The 22,936-nt window shown below is 40.7% G+C and overlaps 1 protein-coding gene across 1 annotated transcript in view; it reads right to left on the bottom strand.

The window, feature by feature from the left end:
* veph1 (ventricular zone expressed PH domain-containing 1) overlaps positions 1-22,936 on the bottom strand; it is a 114,672-nt gene that overhangs the window by 27,166 nt on the left and 64,570 nt on the right. The window contains exons 7-10 of the mRNA XM_057348251.1: positions 14,662-14,879; positions 7,960-8,184; positions 7,430-7,761; positions 1,190-1,329 (exon numbers count right to left, since the gene is read on the bottom strand). Coding sequence (XP_057204234.1) covers positions 1,190-1,329; positions 7,430-7,761; positions 7,960-8,184; positions 14,662-14,879 — 915 coding nt within the window. The remainder of the gene's footprint in view (positions 1-1,189; positions 1,330-7,429; positions 7,762-7,959; positions 8,185-14,661; positions 14,880-22,936) is intronic.

The raw sequence follows: 22,936 nt of genomic DNA, 5'->3' as shown, positions 1-22,936 counted from the left end.
ACATGTGAGGCCATCAGTTTGTAAAACTGCAACAGCAATAATTTACCCGAATACTAATTTTGCTCCAAAAATACTACACATGGTGTTCTTGGAAACCTGTTGAGTCATGTCTCAAATGAATCAGCACTTTTTGAACATTCATCCAAACAAACCAGAGTACAAAAGTGAACTGTAGTTTTTCCAGAAGAATGTTTATTATAACTTTAGCTCACTGGTGCACTATGTCAGGGGTTCCCAAAGTAGGGGTCGGGACCCCTGGGGGGGGGTCGCAAGGCCACGAGGGTGGGGTCGCAAGATGATTTTCAGAAATAGCATATTTAATCAATAAGTGTAACAAAACATAAAAATATTAGTTAAGTTAAAAATAAAATCATGCAAATAAAAAGCCATCAGCCTTTGGAATTTCCTCCCCCTCGATCGTGACCCCTGAGGTGATTACATTAGCAACCGCATTAGGTTAGGTGCAGCAAGTCAATTTACAGCACCGCGTTAAACATTCCCATATGTGCACGCAGATTATTTTTCAGGCTTTAAGTTTAGGATATTTTTATTTGTCGAAGTGAAACTTTGGTTAATATTGATCAAAGACAGCGCAGAGAGGCCAGCGGAGGAAGCGCTACAGTCAGAAGGGCTATCGTCCTCCGGTAGGCTTCGAAAAAAGGCCGGCGTTTGCATGACCATCTGTAGAAATAGTTCATTGTTTATGTATAACAACAAGTAAAATAGTGGGGGTCTCGAGTCCCTGGCACTGTTATTTTGGGGGTCGCTGGCTGAAAGTTTGGGAACCCCTGCATTATACAGTATAATAAGACATAAAAGCAGCACATTGTCACACTACTGTGTAGTACTGTAATATTACTTTTTACCGAATGAGTTACACTATTTTGAAAACATCTGAAGGTGTTCACACTGACAGCAGTTTACAACAAGACCAACGGATTGGAATTCATTAAAGAAGGGTTTGCCGATATGTGACGTCATACTGTCCTCTGCTAAATGTTCATTTCTGGGTGTTCATAGTCTGGCTATGGCCCACCAATGCTTTCAACACATACCATGACCACTAATACAAACATGCAAGTCTCCAGCAATAAAATCACTGTCTGAACGTCCTGTGAGCTACTATCACGCTTCAGAAAAAATGTACAGTGGCTAAAATCCTCATCGCTTGGACTTTTCAGTCTGTTACCTGCAGAGCGAGCAGCATGATTTGGATCCAGAGGTGCGGCTGGCGGCTGGTCAGCGAGAAACAGGACTTTCCGTACAGGCAGTAATGTCCTTTCAGCGGACACGAGAACGACAGCTTAGCTACACAACCACGCTGTGTGTCTGGATCAAATACACAAACACAGAAGCTTGAGTTGCTTGAGAATGTCATAAACAATTTATTAGCCAAACAAGAACGTCCTAAAAGAAATACTCTGGAGTGTTTGGTCATATAGCAAAAAAATATTATATTAAAACGTGTTTAAAGGAAATAATTCCTGACAAAACAGTTAGAAAGCTACCAGGCTCTTGTGACGTTATGGGGCAGTTTCCTGGACAGGGTTTAAGACTAGACCCAGACTAATTTAAATGTTAGAGGTGTCTTGATCGAAAACAACTTACACGGACATATCTTAAAATATATCAGTGCGGTTGTTTTGCCTCGAGATGCACACCAGTAATGTTTTTTTTAAAACGACTTAAATATTCTAATTTAACTAAGGCCTAGTCCTGGTTTAAAATAATCCCTTTCCGGCAAACCGCCCCTTAATCCACTCATTAATCAGACAACATTTTGGTTTATTTTGTAATTATTGCTACAGTATATACCCAATTATACTGTATATCTACATTTGGACTCATTTTACATTTTAGAGATAGTACCTCTATGTTTTAACTAATATCTGAAGAATCAGCGCACAAATTATTGTGTTAATAAGAATGATAACAGCTTCAGGTCCACATACTCGGGTACACTCATGCCCACCCGTATCATATCAGTGATGTATTTCTCATAAGTGTATGTGTGTTCTGTCTATTGATTATACAAATCAAGCAACATCAGCTGCTCTATAAACATCATCCATCATCTCTTCTCTTTGGACCTCACTGTCCATGTGTGTATGAGCGTCAGGAGGAGTCAAGCTGCTTTTAGACGTTTACAGTATGTGTTTGGGTTTGTATATGTGACCCGAAGGACCCAAGACACTCCAGATGTCTCTTAAACACCACATATCTAACGTTTTAGCTCATATTTTCCTTTGAAAGTAAAGAAAACTTCAGCAGAGGCATTTTTAATAACTAAATACAAAAACTATGAATATTACAGTAAGTTTAAAGGAGCAGTTGTGGTTATGATTCATCACAGTGATTCAAATCTATTGATTGCAGGGGGTGTCTTTTGTGTAATAGAAGTCAAGTAAATGGTTCACTTGACAGATTCGTTCATGACCGAAACAAGTCTGACTGCACTTCAATAAAATGTTTGAGTGCTTGAAACTACAATGAGATTCACGGACACACGGTTTAAACACCATAAAGGCATTTACAAAATGCTTAGTTCAGTCACAATTTTTTATTAAATTCTTTCATGAAGGAGATATAACAGAAGCCACTCATAGGGTGTAATACTTTAGTATTTAAAGTGATGGTTCACCCCAAAATATTTTTTTTGTCAAAAATCATTTACTCACCCTCATGTCATTTCATACCTGTATAAATTACTTTGTTCTGATGAACACAGAGAAAGATATTTGGAAGAATGTTAGCAATTATCAGTTCTGTGACATCATTGACTGCCATAGTAGTAAAAATTAAATGGTAGTCAAAGGTGCCCTGGAACTGTTTGTGTTCCTAAATTCTTCAAAATATCTCACTTTGTGTTCAACAGAACAAAGAAATGTATATAGGTTTGAAACAACCTGAGGGTGAGTAAATGATGACAGAATTTGTATTTTTGGGTGAACTATCCCTATCACCTTCTTGTCATTTCAGTCCTGTATGACTTACTTTCTTCTGCAGAACACAAAAGATATTTCAAAAATTGTTGGTAACCGAACAACAGCGGTACCCATTTACTTCTACTGTATGCACACAAAACCAATGCAAGTCAATTGGAACCGCTGTGATTTAGTTACCAATATTCGTCAAAATATCTACTTTTGTGTTCTGCGGAAGAAAGAAAGTCATGCAGGTTTGAATTGACAAGAGGGAGAGGAAATGATGACAGAATTGTCATTTTTGGGTGAACTATCCCTTTAAATTTGATGAACAAATACAGAAACATAAAAAATGACATTGAAACGATTAAACAGTGAAACCATTTTTTAGGGAGGCACCGATATCCAAACCATGCTCATGTAGTTTTACTCGTACTCATAAAGATACACCGAAACCAAAGACCGATACCTCACGTGCAGTGTTGGGTAAGTTACTCTGAAAAAGTAATTAATTACTAGTTACTAATTACATATTCAATAGTGTAATTAGATTACTGTACAAATTACTCTCTCCAAAAAGTATTTAATTACTTATTACTAATTACTTGCTATATCCTCGGGGGGTATGGGAGTTTGCCCGTACCTTCCTGGATGCGGCGGCAGAGACGGGTTCGGTGAGAAGGATCTTACCGTAATTTTTAACAGCTGTCTCACCGAACCCCTCAAGCCCAGCGAGATGAGGATGCTGAGTCCCCTGTACTTTGGTGACATGCTCAGGTACGTGGTCAACCGGGACGAACCATGGCCCACTACGCCATCCTGGGTATCCTCTCCGCTGGCTACTGTCCCGGAAGACCTCGTCCTGGCCACCGTGACCTTGGGGGACTCAGCTCCGCCCACCTCCAGCTCCGCCGATCCATCTCCACCGTCCACGACCCTCCGTGGCAAGCGAGGAAGGAGGGCGTCCGGGGAGGTGTCTACAGACTCCTCCGGTGTGGAGCTAGCCACGCCCTCCACTGCTGCCTCACAGCCGACCACAGGCCCTGTGGTTCGGTTGAAGAAGAAGAGGCAGCGGAGGGGGGCGCGGACTCCAACCCAGCCGGTGCAGCCGGCGTCCCAGCCGGTGATCAAGCTGGCATCTAGTCCGGTGCAGCCGGCGTCCAGTCCTGTGCAGCCGGTGTCCAGTCCGGTGCAGCCGGCGTCCAGTATGGTGCAGATGGCGTCCAGTCCGGTGCAGCCGGCGTCCAGTCCGGTGCAGCCGGCGTCCAGTCCGGTGCAGCCGGCGTCCAGTCCGGTGGTCCAGCCGGCGTCCAGTCCGGTGCAGCCGGCGTCCAGTCCGGTGGTGCTGCCGATGTCCTGTCCAGTGTCCAGTCCGGTGCAGCCGGTGATCCAGCCGACGTCCCAGCCGGTGATCCAGCCGGCGTCATGCCCTGTCCAGGCGGTGATCCAGCCGGCGTCATGCCCTGTCCAGCCGGTTTTCCAGCCGGCGTCATGTCCTGTCCAGTCGGCCTTCCAGCCGGCGTCAAGCCCTGTCCAGCCGGTCTTCCAGCCGGTCCCCAGTCCGGCAGCCAAGCCGGCCCCTGGGAAACTCCCAGGGCCAAAGACTGTCCCCCCCAGGACTCCCCCTAAGTCCCCCAGGACGCCGCGCCCTCGAGCGCAGCCGGGGACTGGGACTTCTCCCCACACCCATGGACTGCCCCCTATGGGCCCTCAGTATGACCCCAACACCCTCTCTCCCTCCCATGTTTGTTATTTTTATTGTCCCCACCTATCCTGTTGTTATTTGTCTTGTCTGCCCTGATTTATTTTCTATATTTTCTTGTCCTGTCTGTCACCCAGTCGGTCTTGTCTCGTCCGTCTACCCCTTGGTGAGCACCTGGAGGTGCTCATTAAAGGGGGGGCTTCTGTCATGGCCCTGCTTCATTTAGTCATGTCTTTCTTGGTCCTGTAGCAGAGCCATGACAAAGCCTTTGGTTATGTGTGGAGAGAAACATATTATTGTCCGTTTGACAATAATATACGTTCTCTCCAGTGTCTCGTCATTGGCCCCGCTCCTCTCGTTTCCTTGTTATCTTTCCCTGAGTGTTTGATTACCCACACCTGCCCTGTGTCATTATCCCTCGTTTGTCTTCCCTTTAAATACCCTCTTGTTTCTTTGTCTTGTGTTCGTGGATTACGTGTGTATGCTGGTGTTCTGTTCGCTTTCCCAGTCGTGTGCCTTTGACTATGTTTGCCATGTTGCCTGTGTTCCCCGTAAGTGTTTATACGTAGTGTCTCGTTTTTGATTTAGTTCAGTTTTTGCCCTCTTATGGGAAGTGTTTTGTTTTGATTTCTTGTTCTGTTTCCGTGTCCTAGTTATTGTTCTGTTTTGCACCCCATCGTGGGTTTTTGGTTTGTGTTTTGGATTTATTATTAAAGTCTTGTTTTGTTAACCCCGTCACTGCCTACCTGCGCTTGGGTTCTTGCACGCCAGCCGTGACACTATTGCACACACACATATTACACAAAGTATTTAGTTTAATTACATCAGAAGTAACTGTAATTAAATTACAGAAAAAACAAGAGTAATCCATTACTTTACTTTTTCAAGGGGAAGTAATTAAATTACAGTAACTAATTACTTAGTAACTAGTTACACCCAACACTGCTCACGTGACATACCTGACTGAAATTTGTGCTTTGAAAGTTTGTGACAAGCACACAAAATGATGTATTTGTTCACAATGTGTTTGAGTTGTTCCTAATAAAGAAACTATTTTATTTTTATTAGTTTCAGTGTGTTGTGCTTGGAAAATTGCCACCTCACCCCCCCCCAAACCAAAAGGTACAGGCATGGGTATCGGCGATACCATAAAAATCGGTGGTACCATAAAAAAATATCGGTACTCATACTCTGTCTTTAAAAAATGATATTGGAGCATCCCTACATTTTTTACAGTATAAGGACTCAATAATAATTAAATGTATTAGCACTGTACCTCAAATCTGATATTACTTTCATCTTTCACCTGATACAGCGGCTGTGAGTGGAGCGAGTCTTTCATGCTACATGCTTATGTTCACACGTGCTCATGTGTCACGCCAGCGCAGCAGGTCTCGACTCAGATCGTTTTTTTTACCTCACTGTGTCTCAGCGGGAGAGCTGTTAAATAATGTGAGGGGGGCAGAGACCCGGGCAAGTGCAGAGCTGTGCATCTGGAGACCAGAACAACACACCCCCTCGACTCTGTCAGCAGCTGCCCACAACACAAATCTACCATACAGCACTTTCACTCTGATCATTATCTTAAACTGACAGTACACCCAAAAAGAAAAAAATGTCATCGTTTCCTTACGTCATGTCATTTCAAACCTGTATGACTTTCTTTCTTCAGCAGAACACAAAAGAAGATATGTAAGGGATAATGTACAGGCAGCCGGTTGTTATCACAAAAATAAGCCCCGACAGTGTGATCAGGACCCGACGCGAAGCAAATGTGAATTTGAAATATTTTTTAGCTCACTTTTACCGAAATGCAGACCTTCCATGAGGAAAAGCTGTTTGCTTTTGGTTTTAAGGAAATAAACAACGTTCAAATGTCCCGAACAGGCAATTTAGTTTAATCATTTGTAAATACAATGTCATATATGTTATTAAAAGATATATTTATATTTCATTTGTCAACGAACCTGCAAATGTCGCTACTGGCCAATCAGAATCAAGCATTTCAACGAGCCGTGTAACAGTTGTTGTTAACTGGCACCCATTCACTTGCATTGGTTTTGTGTCCATACGATAGAAGTCAATGGGGGCCAGTGCTGTTCGGTTACCAACTTTCTTCGAAATATCTTCTTTTGTGTTCTGCGGAGGAAAGTCATACCGGTTTGAAATGAGGGTGTGTGAATGGTGACAGAATTAAAAATTTTGGGTGAACTATCCCTTTAAAGAACAGTATTAAGAATAAAACTGTGATATTGAATTTCATATTCAAATGAAATCAGACATCAAAACATCACAAATATGTACAAATGTACACACGGTAAGGAAATATGGACAACTTCTGTATTTTTAAGCATTAAATATTAAAAATGATGTGCTTCTGTGGCTGATGCAATAAAAAAACTATCCTCAAATACTGATTTCTACATTTCTACATAATAAAACTGACTTAAATATTAGTCTGTTCCATCACACAGCTTAAGGACACCTGAAGTCCTCTATGGTAAGCGTTTATATGGACAACTTTATAATAGCTTATGGTGTTTTTGTCAATTGAGAGCTTGCCAGCCCCTGTCCCCATTTACTTTCATTACACTGCTTGAAAACATGTGCCCTGGTTATCCATCATTTGTGTTTTACTCAAAAAAGGAAATCTTTTGGAACAGCATGAGGTTAAACTAATGATTTTACACAGCATTTTGAACTATTGAACTATTCATTTGAGACTAGAAAAACGTTTTTAGGTGACATTTAGTATTACACATAAATCAGGGAGATTGTTATTATGTCTGGTTTGTGCCGTTACCTTCAATGACACACTGCTCAGGTATGGGGATTTGTTTGATCATTTCTGCACAGAAGGTTTTAATTTCCTCCATGTTGTCTCGCAGGTGGGTCCACAGTCGATCTCCCTCCCGGGGGTCTCTAACCTCTACCTTTTGCCCCTCACTGTTTGGAGATGTGTCTGGATTGCTTTCTGTGGGGTCGGTGTGGTTCTCCTGCGGGGTGGAGGGGGATGAGGTGGTCTCTGGGAAACAGGAATCAGGCTCTGGACTAAGCTCCGAGCCTTCGCCCTCCGGGCTGCTGTCGGAGTTAATGGATCGTGTGTGGACGGTGTGAAGAGCCAGACTCTTCGACCTGAATGGCACGAGTCAAAATATAACGGTACTGAGGGTCAGTTCATTTTTAGGCAGCCTGTGTGACTGTACACACATTATTCCAAATGTTTCCAACAATATACGAATAGTAATTTAGTATTAAACATTCACGTCTTGTCATGTCTTAAAATGTATTTTTTAAGCATGAAATTTACTTTAAGTTACAGATCCAACTCGCCTTTTAAACCTCATGTCTCTGCGCTCATCTCGTGCTGCCTGGCCCAGACTGTGGCGTCTCTGAGGTCCTGGAGACCCACCCTCTCCCTCAGACTCCGCCCCCTCATCACCAATCTTCTCCTCAAAGGCCTGGATCTTCACCTGCAGCCGTTGGTTGTCATCAAACACGTCTGAACTAGACTCGGCTTCACGTGGCCTGGACATTTCCTGCACCTTCTCCTCTCTCCTGTCAGAAATAGTGTTAGCATTTGAAATGTGCTGCATACTAGACAGTATATACTGTTACCTACCTGTATACTATTTTTAAACTACGCTGCAATTTTTTAACAGTAGTTTGATCCTTTTCGTCACATTATTGTGTGTTTAATTGAGGAAGTGTCCAATTGCCATCTTGGAAGCTGAAATATTATTTTGCAACTTAATCCAATTTGTGTTTAAACTCTTGTGTCCCGTTTTGACGTGCAAACTCTTGACAGGCAGTGCATGAGGAAATGAGTCAATAAGGAGATGATGCTGTTCATTACACATTTGTCAAACTTGAAATGGAGGGTCAAGTTGGGGGCATTGCTTTGTGAAATACCATGTAATGTGCTCTCCTGTATACTATTCTGGCAATGATGATCACTCAGGTATGCCAAGCTAGACAGAAAATGTGCATACAGTGCATTGTGTAATTTCTGAATTTACTGTCTCTAATACCAACGTTTTGTTTGTTTTCGTCTTTCTTCCTATAAAGCTGCTTTGAAACAATGCAACATTGTAAAAATCTCTGTATATAAATAACATTGAAATTGAATTGTTCAGGAGTTGCCCCACAAGATGTTGAATTAGATTTTCAAATAGACATTTGATAATTAAAAAGTAAATGAAATCCAACTTTGAAGTCACCGTTTCTATATAGAATTCAGTATAGAATGCTTGTGAATAGTCGTTTATCGCCGTCGCGTCTGGTGTGGACACAAACTCTAAATTACATGGAAAATATATCTTTCCTATTGTGACATATTGTCTGGTGTAGACACGGTGTAAGTTGTAATATGCTGTTGCAAACATAGCCATGAACAGTACGAACACTAGTGTACACAAACACACAATTTATGAAGTAGAAACGCAGTTTATAGAGTCATGATAACTCAGGAAGGTCTGTGTCTGTTCAGAGTCAGACAGTGGCAAATATGAGCTGAGTGGGATTATCAGTTTATGTTGTGACTGCATGTTTATATCTGACTGCTTTTACTCACAACTAATGATTCTAGACAATGCGTGAACTGAATCATCCTCTCTTATCCCGAAAAAGAGCTGCTGAAGAAAACCATTATGTTTCACGAAAATGTACACACATGAGTCTACACACAAAGAAAAAACACACACTGACTTCCCATTGACTTGTTCATGTCGATGTTCTTAAATGAAAGCATTTTTTACTTTTATTAGTATTATTAGGATTGTTAAAAAAGTAGCTATTTATACAAATATTTGATCATTTTCTATTGCTCATTGGTGCTATTTTACAAATGACACAAGGGCGTTTGCACCCCAATATGTGAAATAACATCAACTATCATAAATTGTAGGGATACTATATGAGTATGTACTATAACATATAGTATCCCAAGTACTGTATACTTCAGGTTCATTTTATTAAGCACAGTGAAGTTCAAGTATATTTTTTAAATATACTTTATTTAGTAATATCAATATCGATGTACTAGTAGTAAATTTGTAAGTCTACTATTTTAATACTACTTAGGACTAAATTGGCCGACATTTGAGTTCATAAAAGTATATTTTTAGGTATAATTTAATCAGTATCAATAGTAAACGTTGAGTGCACAACTAGTTTATAAGTACATAAGGTATAGAGGTACAAGTAGGTATAGAGGGGGTGCATTGACATCACTTTCCCACGTGAACATGCCGGGACACGCCCCCTTGAGTGGCAAAACGTTCGGCAAAATGGCTGCTTTTAATAGGAGAAACAAAGAAACTGGCTGAAATTAAAACCAGACTTGACAGTGATCCTTTCGACTTACAAAGGAACCAGGTGCACTTCCTGATATTGTAAGCAGCCCTTTTAAAGAGTGTTTTGCCACTCAAGGGGGCGTGTTCACGTGGGAATGTGACGTCACGTGCATGCTCTCTATACTGATAGTTTACTAGTTTAATACTTGTAACACGTGGGAATGTGACGTCACGTGCATACCTCTATACCACAGGTCACTAACAGGCGGACCGCGGTCCGGGTCTGGACCCCGAAGCAGTCTCATACAGACCCAGACCTACAGCCAAAACAGAAAGTTGTAATTTTAAAACCAGACGGGGCGCTTCTGTTTCAACCGGTGCAGCTTTTGAAGTCTTTATGGTAGTGGTAGTGGAAATGCACAGACCAATTACATGCGAGTTAAGTCACCCCAAGTAATACCACTCAACCAATCAAGTCTGTGCATTCCAGGCTGTGAACATTGCGACTCTACAGTGCAGACAGACGAGAGGGTTAGAGGCAAGTTACACATAAAAAAGACGATAGAAAGAAAAAGAAAGTTTGCGATACATGTAGAAAACAAAGGGAGAGATACAGACGACTGCGCTAAAGAACGTTGACGAAAACGACGAGTGACACTGAGAAAGAGAGAGAAACAGGCGAGTGGGACGGAGGAAGGGAGAGAGACAGGCAAATACTGACGGTGAAAGAGATAGAAACAGACGAGTGAGACGGAGAAAAAAAGAGAGACACAGGCGAGTGAGACGGAGAAAGGGAGAAAAAAATAAGGTACAAATGGCGCTCTCCAAAAAAAGAAAAGTGGACAGCGAAAATAGAGCATTTAATCCTGAATGGACAGATTCATTTCTGTTCATACTTCCTACTGGGAGCACTAAACCAGTGTGTCTCATATGTTCAGAAACCGTTGCACTTATTAAAAGTACCAATGTCAAACGCCATTATGAGACAAAACATAAAGGTTTTGAACAAACATACCCACTCAAATCTGAAGTCAGATCACAGAAAATAAGTAGTCTCAGAGCCCAGTATGACCAGTCCAACAGGATCCTTAACCACACATTCACTGCCCAACAACGTGCTAATGAGTGTTCCCTCATAGTTGCTTGGCTTTTGGGACAACACAAAAAAACATTTACTGATGGAGGGGTTGTCAAAGAATGCATGAGTGCAGTAGCTGAAACACTACTTGAGGGAAAACAAAAACAAGAACTTTGTGATCAAATAAAGCAAATACCCATGTCAGCATCATCTGCCACAAAGAAAAGTGAGATATTAACTCAGGATGTGCTAACCCAGCTAGATGAAGCCGTGCGTAAGGCACCATGTGTAGGCTTAGCTGTGGATGAGTCCACTGACATTTGTGACAATGCTCAGCTATTAGTGTATGTCAGGTTTTTCAACAAAGACCAGAGAGCGTTCTGTGAAGATCTGTTAGGTGTCACTCCCCTTCAGACCAGTACAAGAGGAGAAGACATCTACCTGGCCATTAAGGAGATGTTACATAAGAGAGGAATGGAGCCAAAACAAGTGGTTTCAATAACCACAGATGGAGACCCTGCTATGATAGGGAGAGAGAAAGGAGCTGTAGCAAGACTGAAAGAGCTAATGCTAATCCTGAGCTAATAGCTTACCATTGCATTATTCATCAATCTGTCCTCTGCGCCTCCCTGTCAGATGAGCATGCTGAGGTGATGAATACAATTATGAAAATGATAAATTTTCTGAGGGCATCCTCTTCCTACCAGCATCGCATGCTTAGGGAATTCCTCAGAGAAGTTGATGCCAATGCTGATGATCTTTTACTGCACAACAATGTGAGATGGCTCAGCAAAGGCAGGGTGTTAGCACGCTTTTGGTCCATCAGGAGGGAAGTAGCATCTTTTTTGGCAGAGCTAAAAAGTCAGAAGGCAACGCAGTTTTCTCTCTTTTTAGAAAATGAGAAACAGATGGATAATGTGGCCTTTTTGGTTGATATCACTTCACATCTGAATGAACTGAATTTGAGGCTACAGTGCAAGGACAATTCAATTTGTGAACTGATGACAGCTGTCCGCTCCTTTCAGAGGAAACTTGAGTTGTTCAAGGAAGACATGCAGGGAGACTGTGCACACTTCCCATCAGTGCAGGAACAGGTTCAGGGACAGAGAGATGTGTCTTCTTTTGTTGACTTTATTGATAAGCTGATTGTAAACTTCAGCAACCGTTTTGACAGCTTCAGGTTTGGACAGCAGCTCATCATGTTCATTCAGAACCCATTTCTCATCACAGATGTCAGGGGGTTCTCAAAGGAAGTCACACAGCACTTTAAATGGGCAAATGCTGGACCTCTCCAGATGCAACTGGTTGATCTCCAAGCAGATGTGGCCCTAAAAAAGCAGTTGGTAAAAACTGAACCATACACATTCTGGCTCCAAATGGTCCCTGAGACAGCTTTTCCAGGTCTGAGGAAAGTTGCCCTATACATCTTGACCATGTTTGGCTCCACATACAACTGCGAGGCAGCTTTCTCGACAATGAACATAATCAAAACTAAATATCATTCCAGGCTCACCAATGAGCACCTCCACATGTGTATGAGAATTGCACTGACTCCATTCAAGCCCATAAAATCCTGGCAGGTCAGGCTAGAGCTCAATTTTCTCACTGAGCATAAAAGTAGGGGAATGGGATATAAGAGGGGAAGAAAAGTGATACTCTAAAACTGTTCAATTATTAAGATGTATTGAGATTTATTATATGTAAAATTAGTTTAAAATTATCAGAAAAGGGCAAATTCAAGCTTTTCCTCCCTTTATTTTATTTTCTGATGCTAAGCACTTTATTTGAATATACACGATTTTCACATTTTATTCATTTTGAAATGCAGCCCTGCTTTTATTAAGTTAATGAGAGAACATTATACATATCTGCAGTCATACATATATGTTCAGTTCTATGTTACATGACAATACAGTAAATATTGTCAAAAAGTTTTTGAATTGTACTGAATTCATTTGATTTGACAATCAGGTATTGATTAAATATATATCACACTAACTAGTTAGACATTATGATCTTACGGACCGTTGGGTTAAGAAATTTACTCTAACTGGACCTCTTTAAATTTTAGTTGAATACCCCAGCTCTATACTGATAGTTTACTAGTTTAATACTTGTAACACGTCGGAATGTGACGTCATTTTTTTCGATAGTGTATCGATAGTGATACCTCTACTATCAATTTTTTTTTCTAAATCATGTCATGTACATACGGCCAAAAGTAAGTGGAAGCGAGGATGGCGAAAAATATAAGAACGCTTGGAGCTCTCAGAGCTGATGTGTGGGTGTGCTTTGGTTTTCAACATAAGTAATGGAGTAATGAGTTATATAAAATAATGCTGTTTGTAGGCTTCGCAAGTCATGACACAAGTCATGTGGCTAGTGCAGTGCATTAGACAAAAAGTTTATTAAGAAAAGTAACAATTATTGTGCTTTCACAGATGTGACACCAGCGCATTTACAGCACGGATGAAGCAGGGGTTTTATACTGCCCATGTTCATTGTTTTAACTGTAATGCACCACAACAGCCTAGTGACTTGCGTGAGCCACCTTATTCCCCTGTGCTACCCACTTGAGGGGCGCAATCCACATTTTGAGAACCCAAACCTCTGATCTAAAGGTCCATGCATCGCACATCATGGCCACTCTGCAGAGGTAAGGGATGTTTTTACACTTATCCTTACAGAAAACCCCCGGTGGTGCACAGCATGTTGTATTTCTAGCTCTACTTTTTACATTTTCTATTTAAAGTATTGCAATATATCGCAAATGTGTATCGTATCGAATAGCAATATATTGTATCGTGACCCATCTATCGTGATATGTATCGTATCGGGAGGCACTTGCCAATACACAGCCCTAACGTGCATACTCTCTATACTGATAGTTTACTAGTTTAATACTTGTAACTGTGTATTTAATAGGATACTTTATCAAAATAGGAAACACAACTACAAGATAAGTACAGATTAGTATATCTCGATAAAAAGGGTATACAACTATAGACCAAAATGAACTTTTCTGTCAGTGCAAGTCAACGTTGTCGCCATACTGGAGAGGGCAAGTATGCATTATGAATCATACAAATAAACAGAGATGGGGAGCTGCGTTTCTTCTGAATAAAAAACATGTTGATATTTGCATTTGGCAGCGATGTGGTAATGTTTATGTATGATTCAGTGTTCAGTTCAGTGTCTATGCATGCCTATGATCCTGAACACCTTGATTAGCTTGTTCAGGTTTGCTCAGGGTTAAAGTTATACACTGGAGGAAAGTGGATCTCGAGGGCTAGAGTTGAGAAACTCTGATATAAATCACAGTAGTACAAAAAATAAACATATGTAAAAGTATCCGAACCCTTACATTGAGCTTTTTGACTTTTGTTGTTAATAAATACGTCTTAATAGTGTGTTTTTTATCATCATACTGAACATTCACAACCTTCACTATCACTATTCTGACTAGACTGCCAGCACTTTGATTGGCTGAAGTGATCAGGGCTGAAATCCACACAGATGTCTGCAGGTCATGAAGCTTATAAACAGAAGCTACTCTATCATAATAAAATGTCAATGACTGCTGTAAAACAAATGACCCATGTTGTTTCACAAACAAACTGTGTAACATATTAAGGCTAGTCAGAAAATTGTGTGTGTGTATACCTGGCGGCTGGACTTTCAGCCTCCAGCATACGTCCCAGAAGTCGAGCGATGGCACTGAAACTGTTGCTCATACGGTAGATGTCTTTTCCTCCTCCGCCCAGGATGGAGGTGTAGCGATCGGTCAGGGAGCGAATCTCCAGCAGCAGTATGTGATGCACGCTGTGCTCCATACTCGCTAACAGAGACACCAGATACTGCAGCACCACACGAGCTTGACCCTGAACACAAGAGATGGACAAGATACCTCATAACCAGGGTTATATTTGAAAAACTTAAAAGTAAACTAAATAGAAACTGAATAGAAACCACTCAGCAATAAACATATATATTACATATTTAAAAATATGAGTTTATAAAACATAAAAGTTCAAGTAAATCTAAAATGAATGTTAAATATTATGTTAAATATGAAATGAAGTAATCAAATAAATGAAACATTAAATAAACTTTACATAGTAAATCATTTTTGATTAATATAAAAATATATATATTAGAAAGCATTTTAAACTGATCGGAATTGCCTTTATTAAACCTGATCTTTTCCGGTTTACATCTGCCATCAAACAACGTGTCAAAACTAATACAAGTATATTGTAAACAAGTTCTAGCCTATTGTAAAGTGTTACCATCTTATCTGTGTTATTTCACAGTTTTGGTAAGTTTACTGTTATTTGAAAATGTGGACCCTACATTTTTTAACAGCATAGACCATGGTAAAACCAAGATACTTTATAGCGTGATACTGAATGATTACCATTGTCATATAAAGCTTGCCATTTACATGTTCCTTAAAAGTACTTCAAAAGAGCGTCATAGCATTTATAATGGTATATGTCCTAAAACACTGTAGCACCCGCTTTTTGTTAGCGGAGATCTTTTTTTACATTCGATATGATTCAATTAGCTTGTGCCAAAAAGACCTGGAACTAATGTTTGGCTGTATTACAGGACATGCACAAACTCAAATTTTCATTCTAAACGGGTCCAGAACCAGTATAAGATCACAACATGATCAATTCTGTGAAAAGACGTTTTTAATGAACGTACACAACCGGGAATAGATTATGTATTGCACAATGGATTGAGTCTGGCTGTAGCCTTCAAGTTTCTAAAAGCGATATTTCATTTGAATTCTAACCTAATATGTGATTCTGATTCAAAACACGTTTCGACTAAATCAAAGTGGTGACTCAAAGCAAACACTAAATCATGCCGAAAGAGGAGATACATAGTAAATTATCATACTGGTATGAGCAATTCTATTTCCCATTGAAACCTGACATTCGTATATGCTTATGTGTTAGATCAGATGTGTCAGAATCTGTGGAAGGTCAAACGCAGATTGTGATTGATATATTTTGGCTGACCTATTCCCTTCCTATAATGCCAAAGCTCATGGGTTGAAGAAAAAGAAAACATACTGCATGAATAAAAATGATCTCATTTATTAAAGCTGCAATCCGTAACTTTTGCCTCTCTATCGCCATCTCTGTCTGAAACATAAAATAAAGTATTTAATATATTTAAAGTTAAATCTAGCTAAAGGTCAAACTGCTCATTACTTTAAAGATTTTACTCATTTTAAAAAGTGTAAAAAAACTGCAGATGGCAAAGACTTCCTTCTCTCTCTTTACCTCGAAACAGAAGATTTAAAAAAAATAAAATAAAATAAAATTGAAGATTGAATTTCACCTAAAAATATTTAGACACAAAAGTGAGGATAACAACATCCAGTCACGCTCTGACAGGCAAAAAACGAGGTGCAGTTTCTTTTCAAACTCAATGAGAGGGCAGAATGCTGGCTTACGCATGTGAATTTTACAGGTTGAGCGCGTACGTAACATCTGTTTGTGTTTAAGTCAGACACAAGCTTTGGGCCGCACGACTGCACAGAGAAGGTGCCAAGAAAAGCCTCGGCCAGCCAACTCCATCCCGCAGACGCAGGGCTGAGCTGTGGCGCACTTCATCTTAATGTAATCTCTGTTTACCACCGCCACAAATCTAAACAGTTCTATCAGTTATAACTAATAAGATAATTTTCATCAGAATTATTAGGTTAAAGCTGTCAGCCAAGTTCTGTGCAGCGGTATTTCACACTCTTTTCGAGTTTGAACAGGACTGAAACTTGAGTGCAATGCATACGAGACGTAATGGCACTGTTTCAAAATCTAGCAAACCAACTATGCAGACAGCATAAGGTTTTTAAAAACTTGATGACTCATGCTGCACTGCTAAACTTTTTGTCCAATCAGATGCAAGTATGTCCCTCCCAAGATTATTTTAGTTTACTAAAATGAAAACTTTGAAAGTGTTTTTGTTTATTGAAATCAAATCAAATATTGGCCTCAAAATTATTGGAAAAAATTTAACTAACTAAAGATAAATATGTTGCCTCAGAAATTAAAATTATAAACAAAACTAAAATAAACTAATCTTATATAGCAACATAAAAAATACATTACAAGTAAAGTAAAATAATTATTTGATTATTTAATAAAGTAAATAATACATAAAACATAAAACTCTAAAACTTAAGCTCATTTAAAATAATATGAAAAAATAAAAAACTCTGATAATAATAATCCCTGAAATCCTGGTTTTCGTTAATGGCTATTTAAAAAAAGGACAAACTTTATAAATATATATATCCCAACCAATAAATACATACATAAAAAAGAAAAGAAAATGAATGAAATTTCAACGCTGGTTTAAGTGTAGTATGTAAAGTCCTATAGAGCTGTTGCGATGTAGTCAGTAGATATCATGGCAGCTCAATAGTTTTTGGAAGAGAGTCAGTGTTGTTATACAAAGGACAATAGAACAGGAAACAGTGCTGTGTAAGGAGATAGAGGTGATGATGGGAGTAAATCTGTCTCAGCACTGAACAGTAATTACCAGAGTAAAAACATTCTTTACTGCGATTTACCCTCATTGATTTGTTTCCTCAGATGTCAGCTGAAAGTGAAACTGAGCTCATCAGAACTTGTCAAAACGGCCAACCAGCAACAATTCTGCCCTGTTCATACCTGATTCATACACAACAGTCTCAGGTGATCTAAACACAACCGTTTTAATATGCTTCTATATTTCTGATTTTGTGACCACAAAGAAACAGTTGATCCAAAAACGAAATCATTACTCATCCTCAAATTACTTCCAATGTTCTGTGTAACAAAAAATACAATTTATTGCACCATTTCCAGTGGTCTGTTTGTCATACAATGAAAATAAATAGTGACTAGGGCTGCCCAGTTAAAAAAGACTATAAGAAAAGCAACATAAATGCAATCCATGTGTGATGTTTGAAATCTTCGGATAGACAGACCAAACCATGTTAAAGGGATAGTTCACCCAAAAATGAAAATCCTGTCATCATTTACTCACCTTCGAGTTGTTCCAAATCTATATAAATGTATTTGTTCTGATGAACACAGAGAAAGATATTTGGAAGAATGGAAAAATTACTTTATCATTTTTTTTCTTCTGTTGAACACAAAATAAGACATTTTTAAGAATGTAGGACAGCTGTCATGGTTCTGCCCCATCTTGTCTTGCTTTTCTTGACCTAGTGGCAGAATCATGACAGAACCTCTTGTTTCATGTGGAGAGAGGCGTTTTGGCCCTGTTGGCCTTCCACTCTCCGGTGTCGCGTCACTGTTCCCACACTTTCGTCTCCTCATTAGTGATAATTATTAGTTCATGCCCCGCACCTGTCCCCTTCTTGATTTCGTCCCCTTTATATAGTCCTCATGTTTCATTGTCCTGTGCTGGTCTATTGCTTGTGTGTGTGGTGAGTGCCTGTGCTTTTTTAGTCTAGTCCAGTTTAGTTATTTGTATATTATGTCAAGTGTTAATTTTAGTCTTGTGTAGGTGTAGTCAGTTTTAGTCCAGTCCTGTCGTGTTTTCGTACTCCCCTGTTTTGTTATGTTCTCCCACGTGGGTCTTTGTTTTGTATTTATATTTTATTAATATGTCTTGTTAACCCCTTACCCGCTGTCTGCGTCTGGGTCCTCTGTACTTGTGTCCTTGTTCCCTCACCATTCTTGACAGAATGGACCAGCCAACGTCGGACCCAGCAGACAGAGGGATCGCAGCGGGAGGGGTCGATACCGCTGGTCTCCCCTCCAGGGTTGAGGCCGCCGGGCTCCAGTCCAGAGCCGGGACCGCCGGACTCCCTTCCGGGGTTGAGACTGCCGGAACCGCGTCCTGGATCGAGACCGCCGGGTTCCCTTCCAGGGTTGAGGTCGTCGGGTTTCCCTCCAGGGTCGAGACCGCCGGTGTCCTGTTCCCGCCACAGATCCCTGCCGGCATCCCAGCTGGTACCCAGGCCTGTCGAAGTCGACACCTTGTTTTGTGTTGTTCCTGTTCCACGGTGATCCAGCCGGTGTCCCTGTTTGCTGCCCAGCTGCCAGAGAGCACTGCCCAGCCGTCGGAAGGCGCTGCCCAGCCACCGACTTCCCATCCCGTCTCGTCGGCATCCAGGCCTGCCCAGCCAGTGATAGCCGGCCTCCCAGCCATGTATTGTCCAGCCGGCCATCCAGCCGGCGCCATGTATTGTCCAGCCGGCCTTCCAGTAAGCGCTATGAACTGTCCAGCCGGCCTGCCAGCCGGCGCCATGTGCTGTCCAGCCGACCTTCCAGCCGACGCCATGTACTGTCCAGCAGGCCATCCAGCCGGCGTCATGTGTTGTCCAGCCAGCCATCCAGCCGGCGCCATGTAATGTCCAGCCGGCCTTCCAGCCGGCGCCACGTACTGTCCAGCCGGCCTTCCAGCCGGTGTCATGTGTTGTCCAGCCGGCCATCCAGCCGGCGCCATGTACTGTCCACCCGGCCCTCCAGCCGGCGTCATGTGTTGTGCAGCCGGCCACCCAGCCGGCGCCATGTGCTGTCCAGCTGGCCTTCGAGCCGGCGCCATGTCTTTGTTTGGACTTTTTTTTCTATGTATCACGTTTTTGGTCGTGTTTTGTATGGTTATGTTTGTTTTGTTCCTTGACGAGCATCAGGACAGATGGGGTTCTGCCCCATCTTGTCTTGCTTTTCTTGACCTAGTGGCAGAATCATGACAGAACCTCTTGCTTCATGTGGAGAGAGGCGTTTTGGCCCTGTTGGCCTTCCACTCTCGGGTGTCGCGTCTCTGTTCCCGCCCTTTCGTCTCCTCATTAGTGATAATTATTAGTTCATGCCCCGCACTTGTCCCCTTCTTGATTTTGTCCCCTTTATATAGTCCTCATGTTTCATTGTCCTGTGCTGGTCCATTGCTTGTGTGTTTGGTGAGTGCCTGTGCTTTGTTAGTCTAGTCCAGTTTAGTTATTTGTATATTATGTCAAGTGTTAATTTTAGTCTTGTGTAGGTGTAGTCAGTTTTCGTACTCCCCTGTTTTGTTATGTTACCCCCACGTGGGTCTTTGTTTTGTATTTATATTTTATTAAATGTCTTGTTAACCCCTTACCCGCTGTCTGCGTCTGGGTCCTCTGTACTTGTGTCCTTGTTCCCTCACCATTCTTGACAACAACAAACAGTTCTGGGGCACTTTTGACTACCATTGTATTTTTTCCTAATATGGTAGTCAATGGGGGGCAAAATCGGTTTGGTTATAAGCATTCTTCCAAATATCTTTATCTGTGTTCATCAGAACAAAGAAATGTATACAGATTTGGAACAACCTGAGGGTGAGTAAATGATGACAGAATTTTCACTTTTGGGTGAACTATCCCTTTAAATATGTACTCTCCCTATGCACTTGTTTAACTAAAATGTGCTGTGTCACATCACATGTCTTGTCGTTGACATCAAACCCATCCCCATATATCTAAATTAAATAAGACCTTAGAAATAGGTTTTTAGCAAATGTCTCTAATTGTCTTTGGCTCATACGGAGAGAACTTACAATATACTTATCCTGAGGACTCTGGGATATCACTCCAACAAGTTCCAGCCGAAAAGTGAAAAGCTTGCTGAAGACAGACTCACACACCTGATCATTTTCTAATTATAGTTCTCACACATTTCTAAATGTAGACCACTGCGTGAAGCTGTTGCAAGTCGTAAAAGCTGTAAATAGACCGTTTGGCAGTGCACCATGTCTGAACAATAAATGAAATGTCAAAACTATCACTTGCGTTTATGAAAGCTGAAGCGAGTATCTACACACTGTACCAACATCAACTGAAATGGTTAAACCTGAGGAAACTATTCATTATTTACCGGCTTTAATATATCGACCTAATTGAGTACCGCAGAGATGACGTATTTTTGTATGCAAACCCCGGAAGAGAGTTAGCATTTTAAGACTTCCGGTTCCATTGTCCCAAAGTCTATGGGTTTTTGAATGGGTTTTTGGTAAATCGCCTGAAATATGGTCTGTGGCTAACAAAACCTCTAAACATTTTCACGTTTTATTCTAAGACATCAAAACACACCAATTATAACCCACTTGTGATTTTTTTTAAACCTTTATTGTGTCTTTTATACAGCGGTTGCTAACAAGTTGCTAAAAGCGACTACTTCCTTTGGCGGGGACGAAAGACATCATCGCGCATTGAAATCTCACAAATAATGCAACACTGGCACAAATGTCTAAAATCATTGTTGGAGATTCATTCACGGAGTAATTACTTTACCAGGGAACACGTTTTTAATAAAGTTTGAGAAAGTTGTCGGAGGATTGGTGGTGGTGACGTTGATATCGAGCGACCGTAGTGTAGTCTGTTTATAGCATCGTGTTAGCTTTTTACTTCTGCCGATTGTATTTAGGCTTCAAAAATAGCAAATATTGTGTTAATCTTTAAAGATTATCTTGACAGACAAAACGTGTGAGCATCATGAACATTTCGTCGCTGTCGGGCGGAATCCTCGTATCTCCAAAACCATTATTTTTCAGGAAATTAAAAAAACTGCATATTTTTTGAGTTATTAAACATTGTATCGTTAAAGTTGGTATTATACCTTATATTGCTATCATATACTGTTGTGTACCAACATTAACACATTTCCCCAAAACTATGTTTAATCGGAGATACAAGGTTTATGACTTGGGAGCAGGGAGATACGAGATTACGCTGTCATTGATAAGAATGTTACGGACAGATGTCGCTGCTGCCAGCAGTGTTCATCAAAGTCTGCGGTCGCGTTGAGCCTTTTGACAAGAAACGAGGCTTTAAAAGCTAATGAAAGCTAATGATTGTGGTTACATACATCTTCCTAAACTCTATTTTAAACGTTAGAGCTATGAGTGATGCAATACAAAAATAAAACATTAAACAGGCTGTCTAATATAGGAGGAAATTAAACTGCAAGCAAATAAAGTCGGCGGTCGCGTTGAGCCTCTTGACAAGAGAAAAGGCTTCAATAGTTAAGCAAAGCTAACGACTGTGGTTACATACATCTTCCTAAACTCCATTTTAAAGGTTTAAGAACTATAAGTGATGTAATAGAAAAAACGATGAGCTGACTAGGCTGTCTAATAGGCGGAAATTAGCCGAATCTGCTCGCAAATTTACCTTCGTGGCTCATGGGCTTCCTTCTGCACCGAAGCATTACAGCTATCGATTTTTAACAAAACAAACCTACTCAAATGTATCTAACCTAACTATTTTCACTCGTTATTGTCTAAAAAACTTTAAATCAGGAGACGTAATGCCGAGAAGCTCCCGCGGAGTGAAGAAGAGGTGGAGTTACGAGACTTATCAGACAGTTGAAGTGTCCAATGGAGTTAAGAGATTTGCTCTCAAGCTATTTTCAACACTTTAGATTGGTTAATAATTTGTAAAAATAACAGACCCACATGGGGACTGACCAATAGCATGGATTTGTGAAAAAATATGAAATTGACCAAATTTGGACATAGGAGGTTTCCGCCCGACAGCGACGATTTGTTAATCACAGATCTTATTTTTGGCGATCTTCCAAAAGTCAATGGCAAAAGTGCATAGGCTTTCGGTCGAGGGAACCAGCACAGCGATTACTTCCGGGTTAGCCTACAAAAATACGTCATCCCTGACCCACTCCATATTATTATTTGGTCTATACTGATAACATTAAAATGACCATTTATCGGCCAATAATATATCGTCCATCCCTAATCAGGACATCATATTTTGACATCTTCAGAACCTTTTTACAATTTTTAACTCTTCATTTTCAATACAACTATGGGCCACATCACAAACACAGGACCCTCATCAGGGGTAATGTTGCACTGTTGGGTGCATAGTGGCCATAACAGTTTGTACCGAGGGCAGTATTCTTTAAAAAACTAGTTTGAAACAATGTGTATT

Source organism: Triplophysa rosa, linkage group LG12 (assembly GCF_024868665.1).
Source record: "Triplophysa rosa linkage group LG12, Trosa_1v2, whole genome shotgun sequence".
Classification (NCBI taxonomy): Eukaryota; Metazoa; Chordata; class Actinopteri; order Cypriniformes; family Nemacheilidae; genus Triplophysa; species Triplophysa rosa.
The sequence above is the reverse complement of the archived record's forward strand: the minus strand, read 5'-3'. Positions and strand labels throughout refer to the sequence as shown.